Raw genomic sequence first — 20,323 nt, 5'->3', positions numbered from 1 at the left:
ACAGCTGTGTTCCAGTTTTAACTATTAATAAGTGGTGTTGTCTCTTCCAAGGATTACTATGGAATTACATTCCCGGCTCCTGCAACTTTGACAGGCAGAGATGGGAGCCTTGCTAACAACCCATACTCAGGTGAGTGCTAGCTAAAGAAGATGATGGCAAGTGAGATGTGCTGGTTTCTCAGTGCAGGGCATCCTGGTGTTGCTTTTCCCTTCTGTGGTCAAAGAAGCCCTTCCTTGTTCCTGCTCTTGCTCTTTAGCTATCATTGTGCAAAGATGATATTAATGCCATCCCAGATTTCAGCCAGTGGTTTTCATCCACTGCCAGTTGATTACAGCTTAAAACTGCAGACACAGGCATTGTAGTTCCTATAATGATGGTATTAAGTGCTGTCGTGGTTGCTTACCAGCTTACTGGTTGGGAGTGAGGTAGAAGGGATTGATGTATGTCACCTCCTTGGTAAACATGTGAACATGCTGCTCTGTAGGCTGCCAGAAAGTAAAAGTGTTTGTGAATTTTCTGCTTCATTATCACTTCTCTTGGGAGGCTGTTTTTGGGTTAATAACTGAATTTCCCTTCCTGCTTCTTCAATAAGGTGGCCCACGATGCAAGCCTTGCTTTCCTGGCCTTCAGCTACTGTCTTCAGAACTTTGGTGGTGTGAGGAACTGCACATCTTAACTAGTCATGCTTGATAAATAAAAATACATTGGCAAAAATATGCCCATCACTGCCTGTAAATCCTAACCTGCTTTCAGCCCATGAAGCTTAGCTAAACAGGTTAACCTCCAAGAGAGTCACACTTTAACCCAACAACCATTGGCTCTCTGGCTATTTACCATGCTTCTGCTTTTAGCATGTTTTATTGCAATGATCTGATAGTAATGAATCTGCTCAGACCATGTGAGATAGGTGAGTATTGGCATCTCTCTTTATCAGTGGAGTAGCCATGGCACAGAGTTCTGTGCCACAAACAGGCAATATCCCTGTGGCTGTCAGGAACAGAGACTGGGTGAGGGTTTCCCATAAACAACTGCAGGCTTTCAGGTGTAGGATGTGTCCTGCTCTGTAGTTGTCTGCTTCTGTTCAGAGGATATAAGTCCATTGAATTCTCCACTTTTGCAGTATTTTTGATAGCTTTTCTGACCAGTTCTTTCTTTCACAGGTGATGTAACAAAATTTGGCCGTGGAGATACTGCCTCTCCTGCTCCTGCAACCACGCTGGCCCAGCCGCAGCAGAACCAGACACAGACTCACCACACGACTCAGCAGCCCTTCCTCAACCCGACCCTGCCCCCAGGGTACAGCTACACCGGGCTCCCTTACTATGCTGGGATGCCTGGTGTTCCCAGTGCATTCCAGTATGGGCCAACCATGTTTGTAAGTGTGACAGCCTCAGCTGTAATGCTCCCTGCATGCCTCTCCAGTTTTGCTTTCTCCAGCCCAAACACTCCACGTCTTGGAATTACAAGAAGGTTTGGGCTGGAAGGTATCATCCAAGACAGTCTTTTTCCATTCCCCCTGCTGTGGGCAGGGACGCCTTCCAGTGGACCAGGTTGCTCAGAGCCCCATCCAACCTGGCCTTGAACACTTCCAGGGATGCTGGCCATCCACATCTTCTCCAGGCAGCCTGTGCCAGTGCCACACCACCCTTAGGGTGATGATTATTTTCTTTATATCTAATCTAAATCTGCCACCTTTCAGTTTAAAACACCTGCCCTTCATCCTGTTACTAGAGGGCCTTGTAAAATGTTTTTCCCGTCTTTCCTATAAGCCTCCTTTAAGTGTAGAAAGGTCACAGTAAGGTCTCCCTAGTGGCTTCTTTTCTCCAGGATGAACAGCCCCAACTCTCAGCCTGTCTTCATAGGAGAGAGGAGCACATCCCCTTGATCACCTTTGTGACCTCCTCTGGATCTGCTCCAACAGGTCCACAGCTTCCTCATACTGAGGACTCCAGAGCTGGAGTCAGTATTTAGGTGGATTTTCATTAGAATGGAACAGAGTCAGCTTCCCCAGTCTGCAGGAGAGCTCCAAAAACATGCAATGTGAGAAAATAGCCGCAATCTCACCCAGAAGAAAACAAATTATTTAAAAGGCCAGAACTCACAGACCCCTGTGCAAGTTTCTGTAAATACCTGACAGCTGCATTTTGTGGGCTTGCTGTTCCTGAAAGCCCTTACTAGTCCCTGGAGAGTCAAGGGGGGACCCAAAGCTGAGTCAGTGAGCTAAGAGAGCCTGGATGGAGGAGATGCCATTAAGTCAGAGAGCAGGGCTGGAAGCCTCAGGAGGAAGGAGGTTATTTGGGAAGAGGTGCTGCTTCAGGCAGAAGGGTAGATGAGGCTATTTAGAGCCCTGCAGGCTGGTATTTTATGAACAGTCTCAGGCCGGAATTGATGTTTGTGGTTGATTTCATTCTGTGGTTGTTCTCAGGTTTGTGGGTAAAAATTTGCTGTTTACATTCAACATATGAAAGAAATATGCAGCCTGTTCCGAGGGAGGGCTGTGCTGCAATCACAGAGACAGCTCTAGGATAAATCCTGTGACACAAATCCTCTATAGCAAATTACTGCTGTAAGCAGTCCCATGCCATCCCAGTCCTCTCAGCTCCAGACTCTGAATTCCCAACATGAGGTGCCTTCCCCACTAGATGGCAGAGGGAGCTTGTGTTCCAGCTGACGGCACTTTCGTTCCCGTGCTTTGTCCAGGTACCTCCAGCATCTGCTAAACAGCACGGAGTCAACCTGAACACGGCCTCGACTCCCTTTCAGCAGGCGAGTGGCTACAGCCAGCATGGCTACGGTGCAGGTAAGGCTCAGCCCCGCTGCCCTGGGAGCGCGGCGCCGCTCCACACCCTGACGCCCTCCTTGTGCACCCCTTGTGCAGGCTACGACGACTTAACACAGGGAACAGCAGCTGGAGATTACAGCAAAGGAGGCTACAGTGGCTCATCTCAAGCACAAAACAAATCTGCTGGCACTGGACCTGGGAAAGGTAATGCTTTGAGACTGGAGGTTGTTCCTCTGGAGTGGGATTTAGTAGGGCAAACTGCCAATCAACACAGCAGCCTGCTCTAAACAGGGCCATGATCCAAGCTGTTTCTCCATCTCCCGTACACAAAATGCTTTTCTAATGGCCCAGAAGTTCCTTCTGAATCTCATGGCTGAAGGTCACATAAAGATTGGTGTGGCTGATGCACAGCTTAGACCAATTACATGTAGGAGAAATGGTAAGCTGCTTCCTAAGCCAAAGCTTTCTTTGCTGAAGAGTATAGTGATCCTTCAACAGTGCTGTGATTTTGAAACTTGAGCAGTTCAGTGCTGTTGCTGAAATGCTCCTCTGCCAAATCATAGCTAGACTTTTAAGTTTCTTGGTAGGCACCTGAGACACCCACGTGTTAGAGAGGAGCAGGGCACTTCACACATCTCTGGGCTGTCTAGCTGCTGCCTGTACACATTCATAACATGTGTTGTGCTTAGTAATATTTCCTTTGTGACCATAAAAACTGAAGAATTTATGCAGCTCATACAAAAGCTTTATTTGGCACATGCTGCTTAGATCTGAGAAGCATATACTGGGCTGCTTAGCACTACATGGTTCATCTTCATTCTCAAGCAAGTACCAAGCATTTGCTGGGCATTTGAAACACCAGGTGGCCACACTCTTTTCAGTGGAGAAGCAACCCAGGAAGTGTCCAAGCAATCCAGCAGTGTCCAAGGAGGGTTACAAAAGCTTAGAGCAGTACCCTTGAGCCCAGATCTCTGATTCACCAAACAAAGCAACCATTGACTTTATTCTGATCCAGGTGGAATTATCAGAGCCATCCTCTGTAAAACTGTGAATAAGTCTCTGAGGCAGTGATGCTGATTCTGTCAGGGCAGAGGGGCACTGCAGACTTTAACTCTTCTGTAGAGTGTGAAAGGACAGGGGTTCAGATGTGCAGGAGATGCTGAGTCTCATCACTCAGGGCACTACTGGAAAGCTCTTGAGTGCTGCAACAGAGCCAAATGCACCTCTGATCCAGGGGAATGCTGGCTTTTAGTGGGCTTCAGTGAGTGGTCAGTGCAGCCAGCTGCTGCCTGGTGAAGTGCATTGGAATCCAAGTGTTAATGGCTGGGTGTGGACCTGGGTGATTTATCCCACTGGGCTTTTGCAGTGGGAACAAGAAGCTGAGCCCTTTCTTCTGTTCCCATGTGGGCTGCTGTGGGTCTGGAGAACCAGCAGGGCAGTGCATCCCCTGAGGCTGCCAGAGGTGCTGGGAGCAAAGCTTGGGCTTGTGCTGGCTGGTGGGGTGACATTCTCACCCTTGGTGGTGTTTCTGTTTTCCAGGTGTTTCTGTGACCTCAAGTAACACGGGTGTGCCTGATATCAGTGGCTCAGTCTATAACAAGACTCAGGTGAGGAGTGTTGGACCCTCCTCCCTCAGGGCTCAAGGCTGATGACTCCTACTCCCAGGCTGGCCAGTCTCAGGGTCAGCAGGCCACAGCATCTCTAACGCTGGCTCTGTTTGCTGCTGGAGTGAAGTCTCATCCTCTGTCCCGCTGTTTCTGCGGTGTCAGCTCCTGACAGCAGCTGCTGGCAGAGGCTCAGTGCTCCCTGTGCTGCACGCTGCCCACGCTACACCATGCCAGCAGTGTCCTGGGTGCAAATGAACTTATGGGTGTTAGCATTTTTAGTCCAAATAGCCCCCAAAGCAGGTGAGTTGAGAGGCTGTTTGCTTTCCATCAGAGGGACAGGCTGTAGTGCCTGCCTTTAATACCCAAGGGTCCCTGTCCCAAGCTCTCCCATGGCCATTGCTCAGTGTGCAGCTGCCCAGGCAAAGCAGAAGGCACTTTGGCAAGCTGTGCTGTGCAGTGGGCTTATGTCCAGCTCCTCTTTGCTCCTCTCTGCACCCTCAGCAGGGGAAAGAGGTGTCTGGCTGCCATCCATGCTTACAGGTAGGAAGCCAGATGTCAGCTCCATGCTTTGGGGTCAAGCTTTGGCCAGCAGGAGGAAAATATTACTGCAACTTCCTGTGTTTTTGTTGGGCTGCCCTGGATAGGTTGAGTAATTCTAGGCTGAGCCCACTCACTGGGGGAAGGACTGATTAGGCAGCTGCTGTGATCCCATGTCCCTCTGAATGGAAAGAGGTCAGGGGAAAAAAAACCAACAATGTCTGTGACAATAAAAATTTCAAGAGCCATTAGTGCAGAAATATGGGTGAGAACGGGAGCTGAAACTCATCCTCTGGTGTGCTTGCAGGTGTTCAGTGTGACTTGGCTTCCTCGTGGGGTAGGTGAAAGGTTCAGGTGATGTGTGTTTGGGCCACTCTTGTTCTGCTCTCGCTGGGTCTGCTCACAGCAGTGTCTGACACTGTGCCCATTGCCCCCTGTGCAGACGTTTGACAAGCAGGGATTCCATGCTGGCACTCCGCCTCCCTTCAGCCTGCCCTCTGCTCTTGGATCCACTGGGCCCCTCAACCCTGGTGCTGCCCCGGGCTATGCTCCAGCCCCATTTCTCCACATCCTCCCTGCACATCAGCAGCCTCATTCCCAGATGCTGCATCACCACCTTCAGCAGGATGGGCAGGTGAGTCAGCCCCTTCTGCCTCTGCAGCATCCCCAAGGGCACATTGCTCCACTTCCCAGCAGGGTCTTGGGGTGTTTGTTTCCTTCTGCTGTTTGCTTTGCTCACTGGGAAAGGGCCTTGGCAGCAGTGGCTGTTGACCAGCTTGGGGAGGGAAGCTGAAGTTCAGCAAGGGGAAATGCCACTTCTGTCCCTGGGGAGAAGGCAGGCCTGTGCACCAATATAAGTCAGGAACCACCTGCTGGAAAGCAGAAAAGGCCCTGGGGGGCCTGGTCAGCACAAACTGACCATGATCCAGCCATGTGCCCTTCCAGCAGAAAAGGACAATGGGATCCTGAGCTGCACCAGGCTCAGCATTGCCAGCAGGTGAGGGGAGCTGATCCTGCCCTCTGCTCAGCCCTGGTGAGGCCACAGCTGCAGCACCGTGTCCAGTGCTTGGCTCCCCACTGTGGGGCAGACATGGGTGTGTGGGAGAGTGCCCAGTGCAGGACTGATGGAGGGGCTGGATCCTGTCTCCTGTGAGGAAAGGCTGGGGGAGCTGGGACAGTTCAGCCTGGAGAGCACTGAGAGGGAATCTCATCAATGTGCAGAAAGGGAAGATGTAAAGAGGATGGAGCCAGGTTCTTTCTGGTGACAGGAACAGGGGGCACAAACTGGAATACAAGAGGTTCCTTCTGAATATCAGAGAAAATGTTTTTGCTAGGATGATGACCAAGCACTGCTCAGGAAGCTGTGGAGTCTCCATCCCTGAAGTTGTCTGGGAATGATGCTGGGCAGCTGGCTCTTAGGTGATCCTGCCTGAGCAAAGGGGTTGGACAAGATACCTTGAGAGATGCCTGCGAGCCTCAGCCAGGCTGTGACTGTGTGAAGAGCCCATCCTGCTGTGGGCTGGGCAGGGATGGTTTGTGGGGTGTGAAGCCAAGGCAGGTGCTGCTGTCCCCTGTCAGGGGGGCAGGAGGGCAGGATGTGAGCCCTTGTGCTGTGATTCTGGGGAAAAATCAAACATCTCCTGCAGGTTGCATGTCAGCTCCCGTTTGGTTTCACCTGCACATGTATTTACTTTCCCAACACTAAATATTCCCAGAAAAAAATAGTGCTCAGCTTTAGAGTCCAGTAATAGGACATGATTTTGTGCTCCAAATGTGTCACATCCTTGTCTGGCTCACCTTGGGAAAGCTCCTTTCCTGTGCCTGGCCCTGCTCCTCACTTCCCTTGTGCTTGAGCCTGTTGTGCTTGGGAGGCAGTGGGATGGTGCTTCCCAAGCTCCTGCTTGGTGTGCCCATGGATGCTTGGCCTGGACCGTGGGATGCAGAGATGGTGCAGGGCAGAAGCAGATCTGTGCAGGGGAGAGCATTGCTGCACTGCTGGGTGTCAGGGCTGTTCCTGGCGATGCTGGGGAGCGCTTGTCTCCCTGGGAATGCTGGTGCTGTGGCAGCTGATGCTCCTGTCTCCTTTGTTTCCCTTTTCTAGGGTGGATCTGGCCAACGCAACCAACCCAGCACCATGCAGCAAAAGTCTCAGGCTACCAAAACCGCCTATGGCACTTCTCCATACTGGACAAACTAAACCCGAAACCGGGGAGGGGGGAGAGAATGAAAGGAGAGGAGGAAGGAAAAAAAAAGAGAAAACAAAAGAAAAGAGAAAAAAGAAAATAAAAGCTGAAGCCCATTCTTGGAATTATTAGGAAAAGTAACTGCTCAGCCAAACATCTGTGCGGGGAGAACTGCAGCCAGCCAGCCATCCTCTGTGTGACTCGCCTGCTTCCTCTTTGAGTTGCTGTTATATGTAATATATTTATGTATGTATTTGTAAATGTAATAGAGCCTAAATGTGGTTTTCTGCATCTTGCAGCCTCTTTTATTTTCTTTGTAGGAAAACTAATTATTCATTTTCCATCTGCACCAGGGCATCATTCTTTGTTTTGTATTTTAAGTTCTATGGGTTTTGTAACTCTGTCAGACAAAGACAAACTGTGCCCTTTTTTTTGGAGCTGGAGCCCATTTATTTAATGCAGTTCTAAATTCAGACAAATAAGGAGACCTGCCCTTCCAAAAACCTAAATCAAGATGTGTCCTGTTGGTTTGATTGTACCCCCCGACCCCCAATATACCTGTTTAGAGGGAGAAAATAAAAGAAAGAAACAAAAAAAGTTCTGTGGGCCTTCCCTTTTCTTTCATTTCCTCCCTCCCGCCCTCTTGCTGTGGAAGACAAGCTCTTGTGGGCAGTTTGATCACTGTGGCCTTGAGCTGCAGTCTCAACTTTTAATTTTTCAATTTTTTTAATAATAATAATAATAAAAAGGACAGGGTTTTGGTTTTTGTTTGTGCAGGGGTTTTTTGTTGGTGGTGTTTTTCTCTAGCAAGAGACTTTGGATGGCTCAGTGTGTCCTGGAACCTCCTTTGCATCATTAGAGGCAAAAACTATGTAGCGGTTTCTTAAATAAAAGTATAAGCTGTGTCTTGTACCTCTTCTTGCCCTGAGCCACCTTCCCAGGACAGCCAGAGCTACTGGATGGAAACTTCATCTGTCCCTCCCCACTTTTTTAAAAACAAAAACCTTGGAGGCAACACCTGGTCCTTCTTGTCCTGCACCAGTGCGGTGAATGTTCTAGGAGTTTCATTTCTTTATAGCCCTTCCTCCACCTAATAAATATCTGATCATACCACCAGTGTTTGTCTGCATTTTCAAAGGCTCCAGGAGCAGTTTTACTTTTACAGCCTGTCTGTCCCTTTCTGCCTGCTCCTGCAGCAGCAGCCAAGCTGGGAGGGCAGGAGCAGCATGTGGGTCTGAAAACAGTGAGTTCACCTGTGTGCTGAGAGCTCTCCGGCACCCCCAGCAGGGATGGGATCCGGGGCCACACCTCTCCCTGCTGCCATGAGCAGCCTATTCTGCCTTTGGTTCTTCTGGGGTGGTGCTCCGAGTCCCTGTGGGCAGCTGGGATTGGTAAGGACAGAGCACAGCTGCAGCTCTGCCCTCTCGCTTTGCTCATGAGGTCCATGGGCTCCACTGGGAGCAAGGGCAGGGGTGTGAGAGCTCCTGAGGGAAGGCTCCTGCCCAGACTTACCCTTCTGATCACCCTGTCCCCATGCAGCAGAGAAAGTGGTTAAATGTGAAGCACACAACAGGCAAGGAGCTTTTATTCTTTTAGTATCCACAAGAAAAAATAAATCTGTTTCTACCCTGAGAACCATTTTTTTTCTCAGCTGGCCCTGTGAGGCCCAGTTGTCACCTAGGCCTCCCCCAGGCTCTGAGCAGCAGAGAACTACAATGGCATTCCTCTGCTTTGGCTTAGGTTTTGACACTGGTTGAACTCCAGCAGCTGCTCCAAGCCCTTTTCAGCTGCTGTTCCACTGCCAACAGCTTTGGGCCTTAATGTCAAGGAGGGCAAAAATGTTTCTGCAGGCTGGGGCCCATCAGTTTGTACAAGACTGCACCAGCAGCTGAGCCCTCACAGCAGCAGCACCTCATTCACCCTCTTCAAAACACAGACTGCCGCAGAGCTGCCTTCACTCTCCAGGTCTTGTTTACAGACATCCAGTGCTGCCCCGCAGGTGTAGCTCAGTTCTTGCATGCGTGTCACAGTCCAGAAGCAGCTGGAGCTGGGGAAAGGCAACAGGGAGGAGAGATGGTGCAAGCCCCTAGCAGCCCCTGAGCCTCAGGTCCCACACCTTCCCAGCTGCTCTGGGGACCTGCCCACACAGCCACAGGCAGGCTCCTCTGCTCTTTGTGAGACTCAACAAAATGTTTCTCCCTTCCCCCACATTGTCACTTCGGAGGGACTTGTGTTCAGCAATTTCACTCTCTAAGCCCTTTTCCACTGATGGCAGAGGCAAGGTTGCCCAGCTGCACTTGGCCACCAAGGAAAGAGGAAAACCCCCCTTTGCTGCTCCCCAGACTTACCCAGGGCAGGGCGGGCTGGAGGCCTTACCCTGCCTCTGGTCCCACACTGCTGCTGGAGGAAGCAGCAGCTGGCAGCTCTGGGCAGCCCAGTGCTGTAGGGTCAGGCAGGAGATAATGAGCAGCCCAGATCCCAGACAGCATCATCCCTCCCGGTCCCTTTCCAGAGACTGGAGATTGCTTTGGGAAGGCAGCTCCAAAATGCCATCACCCTTCCTCCAGCTCAGCTGTGCAGCAGAAGCACTTGGGCTCCAGCCACATTTGACTCAGCAGTTGCTGTGCTGCCATCGATACCAAGTGCAGCCAGTGCAACTCCCTGACACTTGTCCCACTAATTTTAGCTCGACTGCAGCAGCCGGGCACTGCAAACACCCTGCTCCCCTCCCGAGCCTGCAGGGAACAGCACGGCAGGGCTGGCACCCGGGAGGGCTGACAGCCGTGACCTCAATTTCTCTGCCAAAGCTGCTCCCTGGCCCAGCGGTCAAACTCCTCCCCCACCCTGTCCAACCCTTTCGGGAGCACCGTGCTCCTGCCCTGCCAGGGCACCAGTAACTCTGGCCCAAATCCTGTATCCCTGCTCCAGTCACATGAATCCACAGACCATCTCACTGGTCTCCCCCTTCCTACTTAGGGAGACTAAATATAACAGCAAAGGTCTGGCCTTTTGCCAAAAAGTCCTCTAAATCACTTTGCTCTTTAGTCAGGTGCAGGCAGCTGTCAAACTGCAGCATTATTTTGCAATAAACTTATAGATATTGGTGTATTAATATGTCCATTGATACCAGAGGAGCAATGAGCTCGTGAACAGCTGTTATTCGAAGCTTTGAGGAACCCATGCAATGCAACCAGCTCAAACATGAAAGTAACAGCACAGAGATATTTTCATTTCACATTTTTATTAGTAGACAGATGTGCAGAAAAGACAAAATATAACTACTGAAGGAGAAGACAACACAAAAATGCATCAGTTAATTCTTTCTGGTAAATTATACTGAAGAAAAAAAGGAAAAGATCTGGGAGTTCAGCTAAGAAAACTACTAAGAAATCTAGTGTACCCTGCTGGTTTCAGAATGGTTGAAAACTGCATTTGAAGGGACATGTAGCTGCAAATGTAAACGCTAAATGTTGACTGAAACGGGAGAAAAGGGGTTAAGAAAAACCCAGAATACACAGAGCAGGTAAACATTTTTCTGCAATCTCTTAAATAGATTCAAAAAAATCCCCTCATACTTCAGTTGTATTTCAAAAAAAGGAAACCAGCAAGTCAACAAGCAATGACACTGCACAGGACAGTGGGGAAGAGAAATTAGTCTGGTTAATGTCAGAGCTCTCAAAAGAGGTTGCTTTTTTTGTCATTGAAAAAGGGTAACAGAAGAGTCATAATAATGCATCTTACAACACCAAGCTTGGAAATACAAGTCACTGGAGAGTATACAGTGAAGACGGTCAAAAGTACAAGGGAAATCCTGAAAGATGCAGTATCCTCATTTCCAACCAAGTAATCAGCAAAGACAGTGTTGCCACACTCTGCTCCTTCACCCCTCACAGCCGCCTGCAAGTTGGAGCTTGGTGCCCCTGCCCTGGCGTGGCCCCGGGTGCAGCCCTGCAGCCCGGAGCCTCAGGGGCCCATTTGCAACCCTGGCGCTGCCCTTGCCGGGCTCATGTGAAGCTGGGGTGCCCCACACTGTCACTAAACGCAGGAGAGCCCCGCTGCAGGCTCCAAAAAGCAGCTGGGGCTGGGTAAGTCCTTGCTGGAAGAAGGCTGACAGCTCAGGAGGGTGCAGCTGCCTTCCCAGGTAACATGCAAGCAGGAGGGCGGGCGGCCGAGGCCGCGCCGGGCACAAGGGATGCACCGCCGGCAGGGACTGTCCCTGCAAACCCCAGCCCAGTAACACTTTGGGAACAGATCTGCCTTGCTCGCTCCATGCGGAGCCCCCAGCACCTTCCTCTCCTCCCCGTCTGGGCAGCGCCCCCGGAGCTTTTGCTCAGCCTTGCCCCGGGACGCAGCCACGGAGCGGATCCCGAACAAGGCTGCTCCCACCGAAGCACCCCCGAGGGACCGCAGCTGGGGACGTACCATGGAAAACCCTGAGACACACGGCGGGGAGGCGCAGGCTCTGGTAAGGGTGATGCCCCTGTACCTGCGGGGACCGAGGGTTCCGCCCAAGCAGGGCCAGCACCTCCGAACTGCTCCCGGGGCCGCCAGGCCCGGCTGCCGATCCAGGGATCCTGCGGGACGGGAACTCGGGGCACCGCAGCCAGACTCGAGCACGCTGCACGGGGAGAGCCGAGCGCCTGAGGAAGAGGGATCTGGGCCAGGAACATGCGGGATCCCCCTGCCCACGACGGAGCGCCCTAAGCTCTGCCGAGGGCTCCCAGAAACATACGGGAGGCTGAGCTCGGGGCATCAGCTGAAGCACAGTGCTGAGAGCCTGTCAGAACCTGCTGCTGGCTTGCTCTGCCCCGGGGCTGGCTGCGCACACCGCTGTGCCCCAGGGAGCCGGGCAGGGAGAGCCCAGCCCTGCGGCACAGACTCACACAGACAGCCCCGACACGCCACGGCCAGCTCCGAACGCCGCCGGCCCCGCGGGCTCTTCTCTGAATTCCTCTGGGAAATGCATGCAAAGTACTGACATTAAAAAAAAAAAAAAAAAAAAAAAATCTAGTAATTGCTGCCTCTTACCACTCTGCTGAAAAACCACAGTAAAGAATTTGCCTCCCTAAAAATGCAAGTGCTGGAGGAGAACAAACAGAACTCCCCTCTTTTAGGAGCTCTTCTTTGTGTAGCTGAAACCCCAGTAACTTCAGCTTCCATGTTTAGGCAGAGAATTAGAATGGAAGTCAATGCCTATGAAAAGTGGGCAGAATTCCAGACATCATCAGAGAGCTAGGATCTCACACTGTATCACTTGGATAGTCTTTTTTGAAATCATAAACCTTTTTATCTCCCATATAGTTAATTACCTTTTCTGTGCAGACAAACCTACGTCTAAGCAAGTGCATGTCAGGTGTTTTTACTGGGCGGCACAGAGCAGCACCTGCCCGCAGGTGACCTACACGAGTGACAGGAGGCAGCTGCAGATGCACAGGGCTAGGGCTGCAGGGAGCAAGGGCTGCCAGCCAGCACGGGGCAGGAGGCTGCTGCTCTGTCCCACTGCCAAAAATAAGTCCAGCACAAATGGTGGCCAGCAGGATGCACATCTGCTCTCCTCCCTCCAGAGATGGGCAGCTGGCAGCAGATCTCAGCAGAATAGCTAAAATGAAGTTTTTCAACCCTATCCTAGTCTGGGGGAAAAAAAAAAAGGAAAAAAAAATTAAAAAAATAAATAGCAACCCAGGGCTCAGTTGTACAGATGTGAAGTGTTAAGTGTTTATTTTAGGTTCATATCACAAGCCTTTTCCAGAGACAAAGCTGATTGTGCCCTCTGGGGCTCCAGGGGTCAGCTACTTCCTAACTTAGCAGGCTGAAAAGGAATACTGTACCTTTCAGTGACATCCCATCAAGCTCAACACACAGTAGCTTTAACACTCTCCGCCCCACACCTTATAAAGGAAAAGCCACCACCACAAGGCTAAACGAATGTACACACGCTATTATTGTAAATGGAGCAGCTAAACCTTGGCAATTTGCTTCGTGGGGATTTTTTTTTTTCTTCCCAGTAAATGCAGCACTTTGAGCTCCCAAAAACCCGGCTTCCAAAGGGTTTGTTCCAGCTTTAAATACATTAAACATCTCAATGCAAGACTGTATTTAATTCAAGAATCTAAACACGAGCAAACCTGTTTTGCTGTGAGCATTTCGTAGAGAAGTGAAAAGGGGAGTTTCTTTTTTAAAAAGAAATTGTAATACAGTGATGAAAGGGTTAAGAATGCAAGAATTCAGACATTCTGTGGAGGGTCTCTAAGAGGTCCATAAAAAAGGAGCAAACAGATCCATACAACAGGAGACAGCAGGAGACAAAGTTTTGTGTTGGTTTTTTTTTTTTTGTTTTGTTGTTTTTTTGTTTTTTTTTTTTTTTTTTTACACCCCTCCCCCCCACTTTTTTGCTGGACTGCTGCTAGGTTACCGCTGCTCCCTTCTGGCCTGAGTCGGCAGGGCAGTACAGGGGCATAGAGGGAGCAGGTCACGACTCCTCGTTGCCAGAATCATCATCATCGTAACAGTCGGCATCCTCCTCCTCCTCGTCTTCATCGTCAATGTCGTCGTCGTACAAGTCGTCGTAAAGCAAATCTGAACTGTTGTCATTGGAAGGCACTTTAGTTTTGATGCAGTACTCTGCCAGTGTAGTGGGGACCTTCACGCCATCCTTCTCTGCCTCAGCTTTGGTAGCCAAAACCTGTTTCCTGTGGGGAGGAGGACACAGCAGGAATGTGAGCAGGGCCGTGTGCCACGGCTCAGCTCCCCACCCTCCTCTCCAGGCACTGCCCCGTCCTCCTGGCAGCTGGGCAAGGGAGCTGAGGTTTGCAGGACGCACCACAAACAGCACTGGAAACAGATTTGGTTCCTGCAGCCTCAGGCCTGGGAGCATGCCAAGGGGGTTTGCAGCATACACGCTCTCAGCAACACATGAAATCAGCTATTCCACAGGCTCTGCACTAGAGACCTGCCAGAGGCCAAAGCAAATTCCATTCGCTACTGCAGGGATGGTCAGGGATTTCCTAGGGTGATTTATTGACTCTGCCGCTGACTGCTCTCCCACAGCATGCTCAAAACTGCAATTCCCACAAGCCTTTGGCAGTGCTCAGCTCCCACTGGAGGGTCAGAGCAGCTGGGGCTCATGGCAGCACCCCAGAACACAGCCTGGGGCTCACAGAATCCAAGTGTTTTCCATGACGCCGAGCCAGGCCTGGCTGCTGCATCCCAGCAGGAGGAGCAGATGGCAGCCTGTCCCCTCACTCACCCAGGGCCGTCAGTCTGCTATTCCCTGTGTGGAGTGCACCCAGCCCTGCTGGATCCGAGGGAGCTGCAGGATTCTCTGCACAGGCAGAGCCCCGCTGGCCCCACCCAGGGCCACATCCTGCCTGTCCAGCTGGCAGAGACAATGCAGATGTGGCCTCGTGCCAGAGTCCTGCTCCAGGCTGGGCTGTCCCTCCACAGCAGCCCTGGCCCATGCAGCTCATCCCCCTGCAGCTCCTGATGAACCATGGACTTCTCCAAGGGCAGGACTGAGCACTGGTTCCAGCTAATCCAACCCAGCTCTGCAAGCTCTTGACAAATCCTGCTGATGCTCCTTTGAATTGGAGGTACAAGATTATGATTCATGCATGCATTGAGCACAGTAATTAGTAGGATGCAGTCAGTTTGCATCACATCCCAAGCAATGCAGGGCTTAAAGACAAGTAGGGACTTAGACTGGGATTTACTAGTAGCCAATAGGTTTTGCAGAGCATCATGACAGATTAGTCTGAAAAAAGAACAATTTAAAGACAAATCAGGCCAGTCCTCCTGCCCCAGAAGTTTGCACTGCTTCTGTGTGCTGAAAATTCTGGAGGGACCTGAAGCATGGACTTTGAATAAGACACCAAAATTAATTTCCAAATTACATTCTGCTGTGAGAAGCTGGTTTCAGTAAATTCTGGAAGCAGCCTGTTTGACAGGATTCAAAGCAGAATGCTGGTAGGCCAGCATCACAACTGGCAAAGCTTACCTTATGATTTCAGCATACTCCTTGTCTTTTCCTTTACTGTCCCTCCATTTCCTGAACATGACTGACGCATCCACATTGGCTGGGGAGAATGTGTTGGGCTCATTAAGCAAAGAGATTACACTCAGTAAGATAGTCCTGAAAGAGGCAGCCACAACAGCAGAGTCAGAGCTAACACATTCATGGATTCTGGATGTCCACAACTTCTTTAAGTGTTGCATGATAAACTTGTTTGAAGTCAAGCCTTAAGCTGAGGACAGTGTTTTTAAATGAGAATAGGTATTCATGAACCTCAGACCCTGGACATTTGTGTAAGGAAGGTGATATAACACAAACCTCATTTGACTACAGACCATCCTGTCTGTGCTTGGGACAGGGCAGCACAGAAAGCTACAATCAGACCAGAATTCAGCTTGTCTGCACTATCCACAGATGGGGTGGGGCTGGAAATCTGCTCTGTGAGCTGTTCCTGGTGGCTTGCAGCCTCCAGCAGGAAGCCAGGCCAGGCTGTTTGCCTGCCCTGCACAGGGAGAAGGACTTCTATGACCCAAGGCCAACAGAAAAGGCTGCACTACTTTTTCCCTGTCCTGCCAGGTGGTTGGGAGGCTGAGGCTGAGGCAGGACTCTCCTCTCCTGAGCTCATGCCCCACTCAGGCTGCAGCAGCAACCCTCAAGCACAGCAAGGGGAGGACAGTGTGGATGTTTTTCAATGCTCAGGCAAGGTGCCAGGGCCCAGTGGGATTCAGCTGCTGGTACTCAGCAGAGCCAACATGAGCCAGTCATGTACCCCTGGCAGGCAGGTGGGCAGACTGACAGACAGTCCTCTGGGATTTCCAGCCAGAGGCCCTGCTCTGCTGGCATTTACCAGCTGCAAACACCATTCTCTTGTCCAGAGCTTTCTCCTGCAGTTCCTAGAACCCTGCACTTGAGAGTTGCAGGCTTTGCTGCTCACACTGTGCCTCAACCAGCACAAACACCCATATCCAGCCACTAAAACAGCATCACCCATCCCAGTGGCCCTGCCAGCAACAGCTTCCCTTTCAAGTGGAAGGGACAAACAAGGGAGGGAGAATAGCTCTTGAAACACAGCATTACCCAACAGCCACTTTGCAGACCTTGATTAAAGGGGACTGGGAGCTGCAGTCGTGTTTGCACTGATTCAGGGGCATGTTCAGAGCACATCTACCAGATCATATATCTGGGTACAATTCCAGGAAATGCTTGGTCATTTGGATACTGAGTATCTGAAAGGTTTTGAAAATAAACACTTGTATCTGAACAGACTGTTCAGCACAGCTATCAAGAGAGTCTTCATTTTCTAAATTATATAATTCTGTACAAAAAGAGAACAGCAGCTCTGGAAGAAACTGTCTCATTGGATTGGAATGATGGGCATAAGAGATCATTTTCTACTTCATCTCAAGAATTCATTTAAGAGCCTTTGATTTTCTGCAAACAGGCCAGCATGTCAGCTCCAGCATCATGCAGCAGCTTTCTGCAGAGCAAACAAAGTCTAGGAAAGGCCAAGGACAGGAAATAATATCTGGATTTACCATCTGCTCTACCACACTTCCATTAACAGTGAGGAAAAGCCAATTTTCACTGTGGTGTCCAGACTCCAAAGTTACTGCAAAGCTACTTAAATACACCAAGACAATTGCATTAGAAGTGAAGCCCTCTGAGCTCTTCCTTCCCATCCAGCACATTAGATCAGCTCCATCACTGCTGATACCTTTAAGAGCTGGACAATGTCCTCTAAATCAAACCTGCTTGCCTTGAAGAAGGTACAGTAACAGAAAGGCATCCCAGCACGGGGGATCTGACAGGACTAACACCACTAAAAAAGTTCAGCCATGTGGGACCGAAAACCTCAGCAGCAGATGCAAACTGCATGGGCTGGGTATGGGCTGAGTCTCTGGGATATTGTCAGGGATCTGTCTCCCCTTAGACAAGGCTGCTGTAGCATGGAAGAGCAGCCAGCAGAGGCTCAAGGAAACAGACCTGTCCTTGTTTTTTTTTTTTCCTGTATCAACTTAAGAAGGCTCAGATACAGATCAATTTCTTCCCAAAGAGACATGATGTAGATTGGCTGGTGGTCCCAACCAGTACATCCTATTACCTTCCTTGTTGAAAAAGGATTTTTTTTTAAAATTCCAGCTGCTATTTACATTGTAGATTCTCAGAGCCACCTCAAGAGGTAGGTATAGATTGGTCCAAGTACCTTTTTGCCTTCTGGTATAAAGTCAAACGCTTTAGCCTAGGCTGCACTGACAGTCATGTTACTGGATCAAGTTGTTCATGGAATCCGCCCAGATCTCAGGCAGCAAAAAAAGCCAAGACAAATGGGAATCCTCAAGAAACAAAGCAATAGGCAGATAGTACCTCACCTCTCTGCAGGAGATACAGGTGTGCCAGTACCTCAAATACTGTGCAGAGTCCTGCCTGTGCAGTTCAAGGGCAGGGGAGACAGGGGAGATGTGGAGAAGGACAATTAAAATGATCAGAGAGCCTCAGCCCCTGGCCTTCTACCACTCACTCAGCTCCATGGGACACAGGAAGCAGGATTCTCTACCAAACACATCAGAGCTGCATTCCTTCACATCTTGCTGGGTTTTGATGTGTTTACTTATGCCTGCATCACTTAGCTTCCAGTGATAGGAAAGCCCATACTGATTGTGTTTAAAAAAATAAATGAGCCTGCTTGACACCCTCAAAAGCACAGGTGAACTCTCACAGTTGAAGAATGAATTCTCCCCTTCAGACACTTCAACCCTGCTCATCTGTGGGGAAACAGTCAACACTTGGCAGGTTTTACAGAATTCAGCAGCAGAAGAGCAGCTCCCTCCCACATCTTTGGCCCCTCTGCCTCCTGTCTGACACTTTGGAGCTTTCCCAAGCCAGATGGGACCCCAGCAGGATGTGCTTCTGCTGGCACTCTGCCCAACTGGTGATGGTGGCACCAGACTAGAAGTGAAGGACCAGTTTTATTTTCAGTGGCTGAGGAATGTTTTGACCTGTCACCCTTAAGCCCAAGATGATTCAAGAGCATTAGCACTGAAAACTGCAACTGTGGTGAGGGACAGCAGAAATTAGAGAACAAGCACCATGATAAGATACGTGTGAGTCTCTAGGGCTGAATATAATGAAATACCCAAAATGCATGTGTGATTTATGTAATTCATGCCCAAAGCTGTTTCCTAACTTTGAATTAAGGCTTGTCACCTTGATTCTTTATTTGATAGTGTCTTGTAATGAAAAATGAAATTCAGCTGCTGTTTCAAAAGCATGGACAGGTTACACCTTGAATGTCTCTGGTACTTAGTGATCCTTTGTATTTTTGCCAGGAAGAAAACCACCAGCTGCTCCCAACACCACTCAGGAGGACAGGAGACAAACAATGGAAGGCAAACAACAGGCAGAACTCTGCAAAGTTGCTTCTACTGGTCAGAATACTCAAAAACATCCTGTATTGGGTGTGCAGGGCCAACTTTTGGTAGTCAAGGTGCTACAAGGGTGGCTTGTGTGAGAAGCTGCCAGAAACTTCCTCTATGTCCGGCAGAGCCTGGCAGTTCCAAGGACAGATGCTCCACTGGTCAAGGCTGGGCCAACTGGAAAGAGTGGTAATGTCTCTGTGATAACATATTTAATAAGAAAAAAGTTTTGTGTCCAGAGAAGAATGGAGTGAGAACACATAAGAGGAACAACCCTGCAGGCAGGCAGGGCAGTGCAGGAGGGGCAGGAGCTGCTGCAGGCTCTGGAGCTCAGATTCCCCTGCAGCCCCTGGAGCAGCCCAGGCTGAGGCAGCTGTGCCCCTGCAGCCCAGGGAGGGCACGGGGGAGCAGAGATCCACCTGCAGCCCCTGGGGGAGCCCGGGCTGGAGCAGGGGATGCCCAAAGGAGGCTGTGATGCTGTGGGAAACCCATGGAGAGAATAGCTCTCTCACTAGAGCAGCTGGTCATTGAAGGACTGCATCCAGTGGAAGTGTGACCCACGCTGCAGCAGTTTGGGGAAGACTACTGCCCATGGGGTGGACTCATGCTGGCAGAGTTAATGCAGAACTGGGACGCTTGTGGGAGGGGCCCCATGGTGCAGCAGGGGAATCAATGTGTGATGAACTGACTATAACCCCCATTCCACTACCCCCATACCCTGCTGTGGTAGGGGGTAGAGCTGGGAAGGAGGGAGAGGTGGGGAGGGAAGTTGTTTTTAAGGTCTTATTTTACTTCTCATTATCCTGCTCTGATTTTGTTGGTGACAAATTTAATTAATATCTCTAATTCTAGCCTATTTTGTCCATGATGGCATTTGGTGATGCCTCCTGGTACTTATCTGCTGCAGAAGAACATCAGAACAACAAACAGGTAGGTAATGCTGTGAAGATTGGAATAGCTCAGGGAGACTAAGGCTGGGAGCAAAAGGGTGAGCTATTTCTAGCCCCAGGCCACTTCGGGATATCTAGGAAGGGGTGCAATACACAGATGGGCTAATGATTAAGGGATGGACATGGCATAGAGGCCATCACACAGGTTATCCACAAATGTGAAAGATGTGCTGCCATCAAGGGAGCTACACGTGTGAAATATCCCTGGAATAGAGCACAGTGGCTGGGTTTAGAGTGTGGTGAGGCCTGGCAAACAGATTGCACTGGGCCACACACATGCCAAGGCAAGAGTTACTTACTCACTACATCAGAGGCAACAACTAGCTGGAAATGTACCCAATAAACCATGCCACTGCCTGGAACACAACCTCAGGTCTTGAGAGACACATTCTGTGGTGACATGGTATCCCAGAGAGAACTGAATCAGGCAATGGGACTAATTTTCAAAATAATCTCATAAACTCTAAAGCAAAGAAACATTGAGAGAATATATCACATCCCTTACCACCCACAAGCTCTGGAAAGACTGAAAAATTCTGAAGACAGTTAAGAGTTTTAGGTAACGGGAATGGAAGCACTGGGATGCAAATTTTGCAGAAGCCACTTGGCTGGTCAATGCTAGGGGATCTGCTAGCTGCACTGATCCTGCCCAAACTGACCCCACAGACACTGTGGGAGGAGATAAGGTCCCTGCACTACACACAGGAAAGTGGCTGGGGAAGTCAGGGTGGATTCTCCTCCCATGGGAAAAGGCAAATACATTGGTGAGATTGTCTTTACCCAGGGATCTGGGTGTACTTGGCAGATAACATGGAAGGATGGGGAGACCCAGTGTGTACCTC

The 20,323-nt window shown here is 50.1% G+C and overlaps 2 protein-coding genes across 8 annotated transcripts in view; one reads left to right on the top strand and one right to left on the bottom strand.

Moving 5' to 3' along the window:
- The window catches only part of UBAP2 (ubiquitin associated protein 2), a 162,504-nt gene extending 154,284 nt beyond the window's left edge, over positions 1-8,220 (top strand). For all 7 annotated transcript variants that reach the window (XM_066568714.1, XM_066568718.1, XM_066568716.1 and 4 more), the window contains 7 exons: positions 52-130; positions 1,162-1,376; positions 2,702-2,801; positions 2,880-2,987; positions 4,323-4,390; positions 5,370-5,561; positions 7,029-8,220. In XM_066568714.1, coding sequence (XP_066424811.1) covers positions 52-130; positions 1,162-1,376; positions 2,702-2,801; positions 2,880-2,987; positions 4,323-4,390; positions 5,370-5,561; positions 7,029-7,124 — 858 coding nt within the window. In that variant the 3' untranslated portion in view covers positions 7,125-8,220. The remainder of the gene's footprint in view (positions 1-51; positions 131-1,161; positions 1,377-2,701; positions 2,802-2,879; positions 2,988-4,322; positions 4,391-5,369; positions 5,562-7,028) is intronic.
- A 4,580-nt stretch (positions 8,221-12,800) lies between these two features.
- Positions 12,801-20,323, bottom strand: part of UBE2R2 (ubiquitin conjugating enzyme E2 R2) — a 51,909-nt gene continuing 44,386 nt past the window's right edge. The window contains exons 4-5 of the mRNA XM_066569257.1: positions 15,104-15,238; positions 12,801-13,799 (exon numbers count right to left, since the gene is read on the bottom strand). Of these exons, the coding sequence (XP_066425354.1) occupies positions 13,580-13,799; positions 15,104-15,238 (355 nt within the window). The 3' untranslated portion in view covers positions 12,801-13,579. The remainder of the gene's footprint in view (positions 13,800-15,103; positions 15,239-20,323) is intronic.

The sequence above is a fragment of the Molothrus aeneus genome, chromosome Z (assembly GCF_037042795.1).
Source record: "Molothrus aeneus isolate 106 chromosome Z, BPBGC_Maene_1.0, whole genome shotgun sequence".
In the NCBI taxonomy this organism is placed as follows: Eukaryota; Metazoa; Chordata; class Aves; order Passeriformes; family Icteridae; genus Molothrus; species Molothrus aeneus.
Note: the sequence above shows the minus strand (reverse complement) of the source record. Positions and strands in the feature narration are given on the sequence as shown.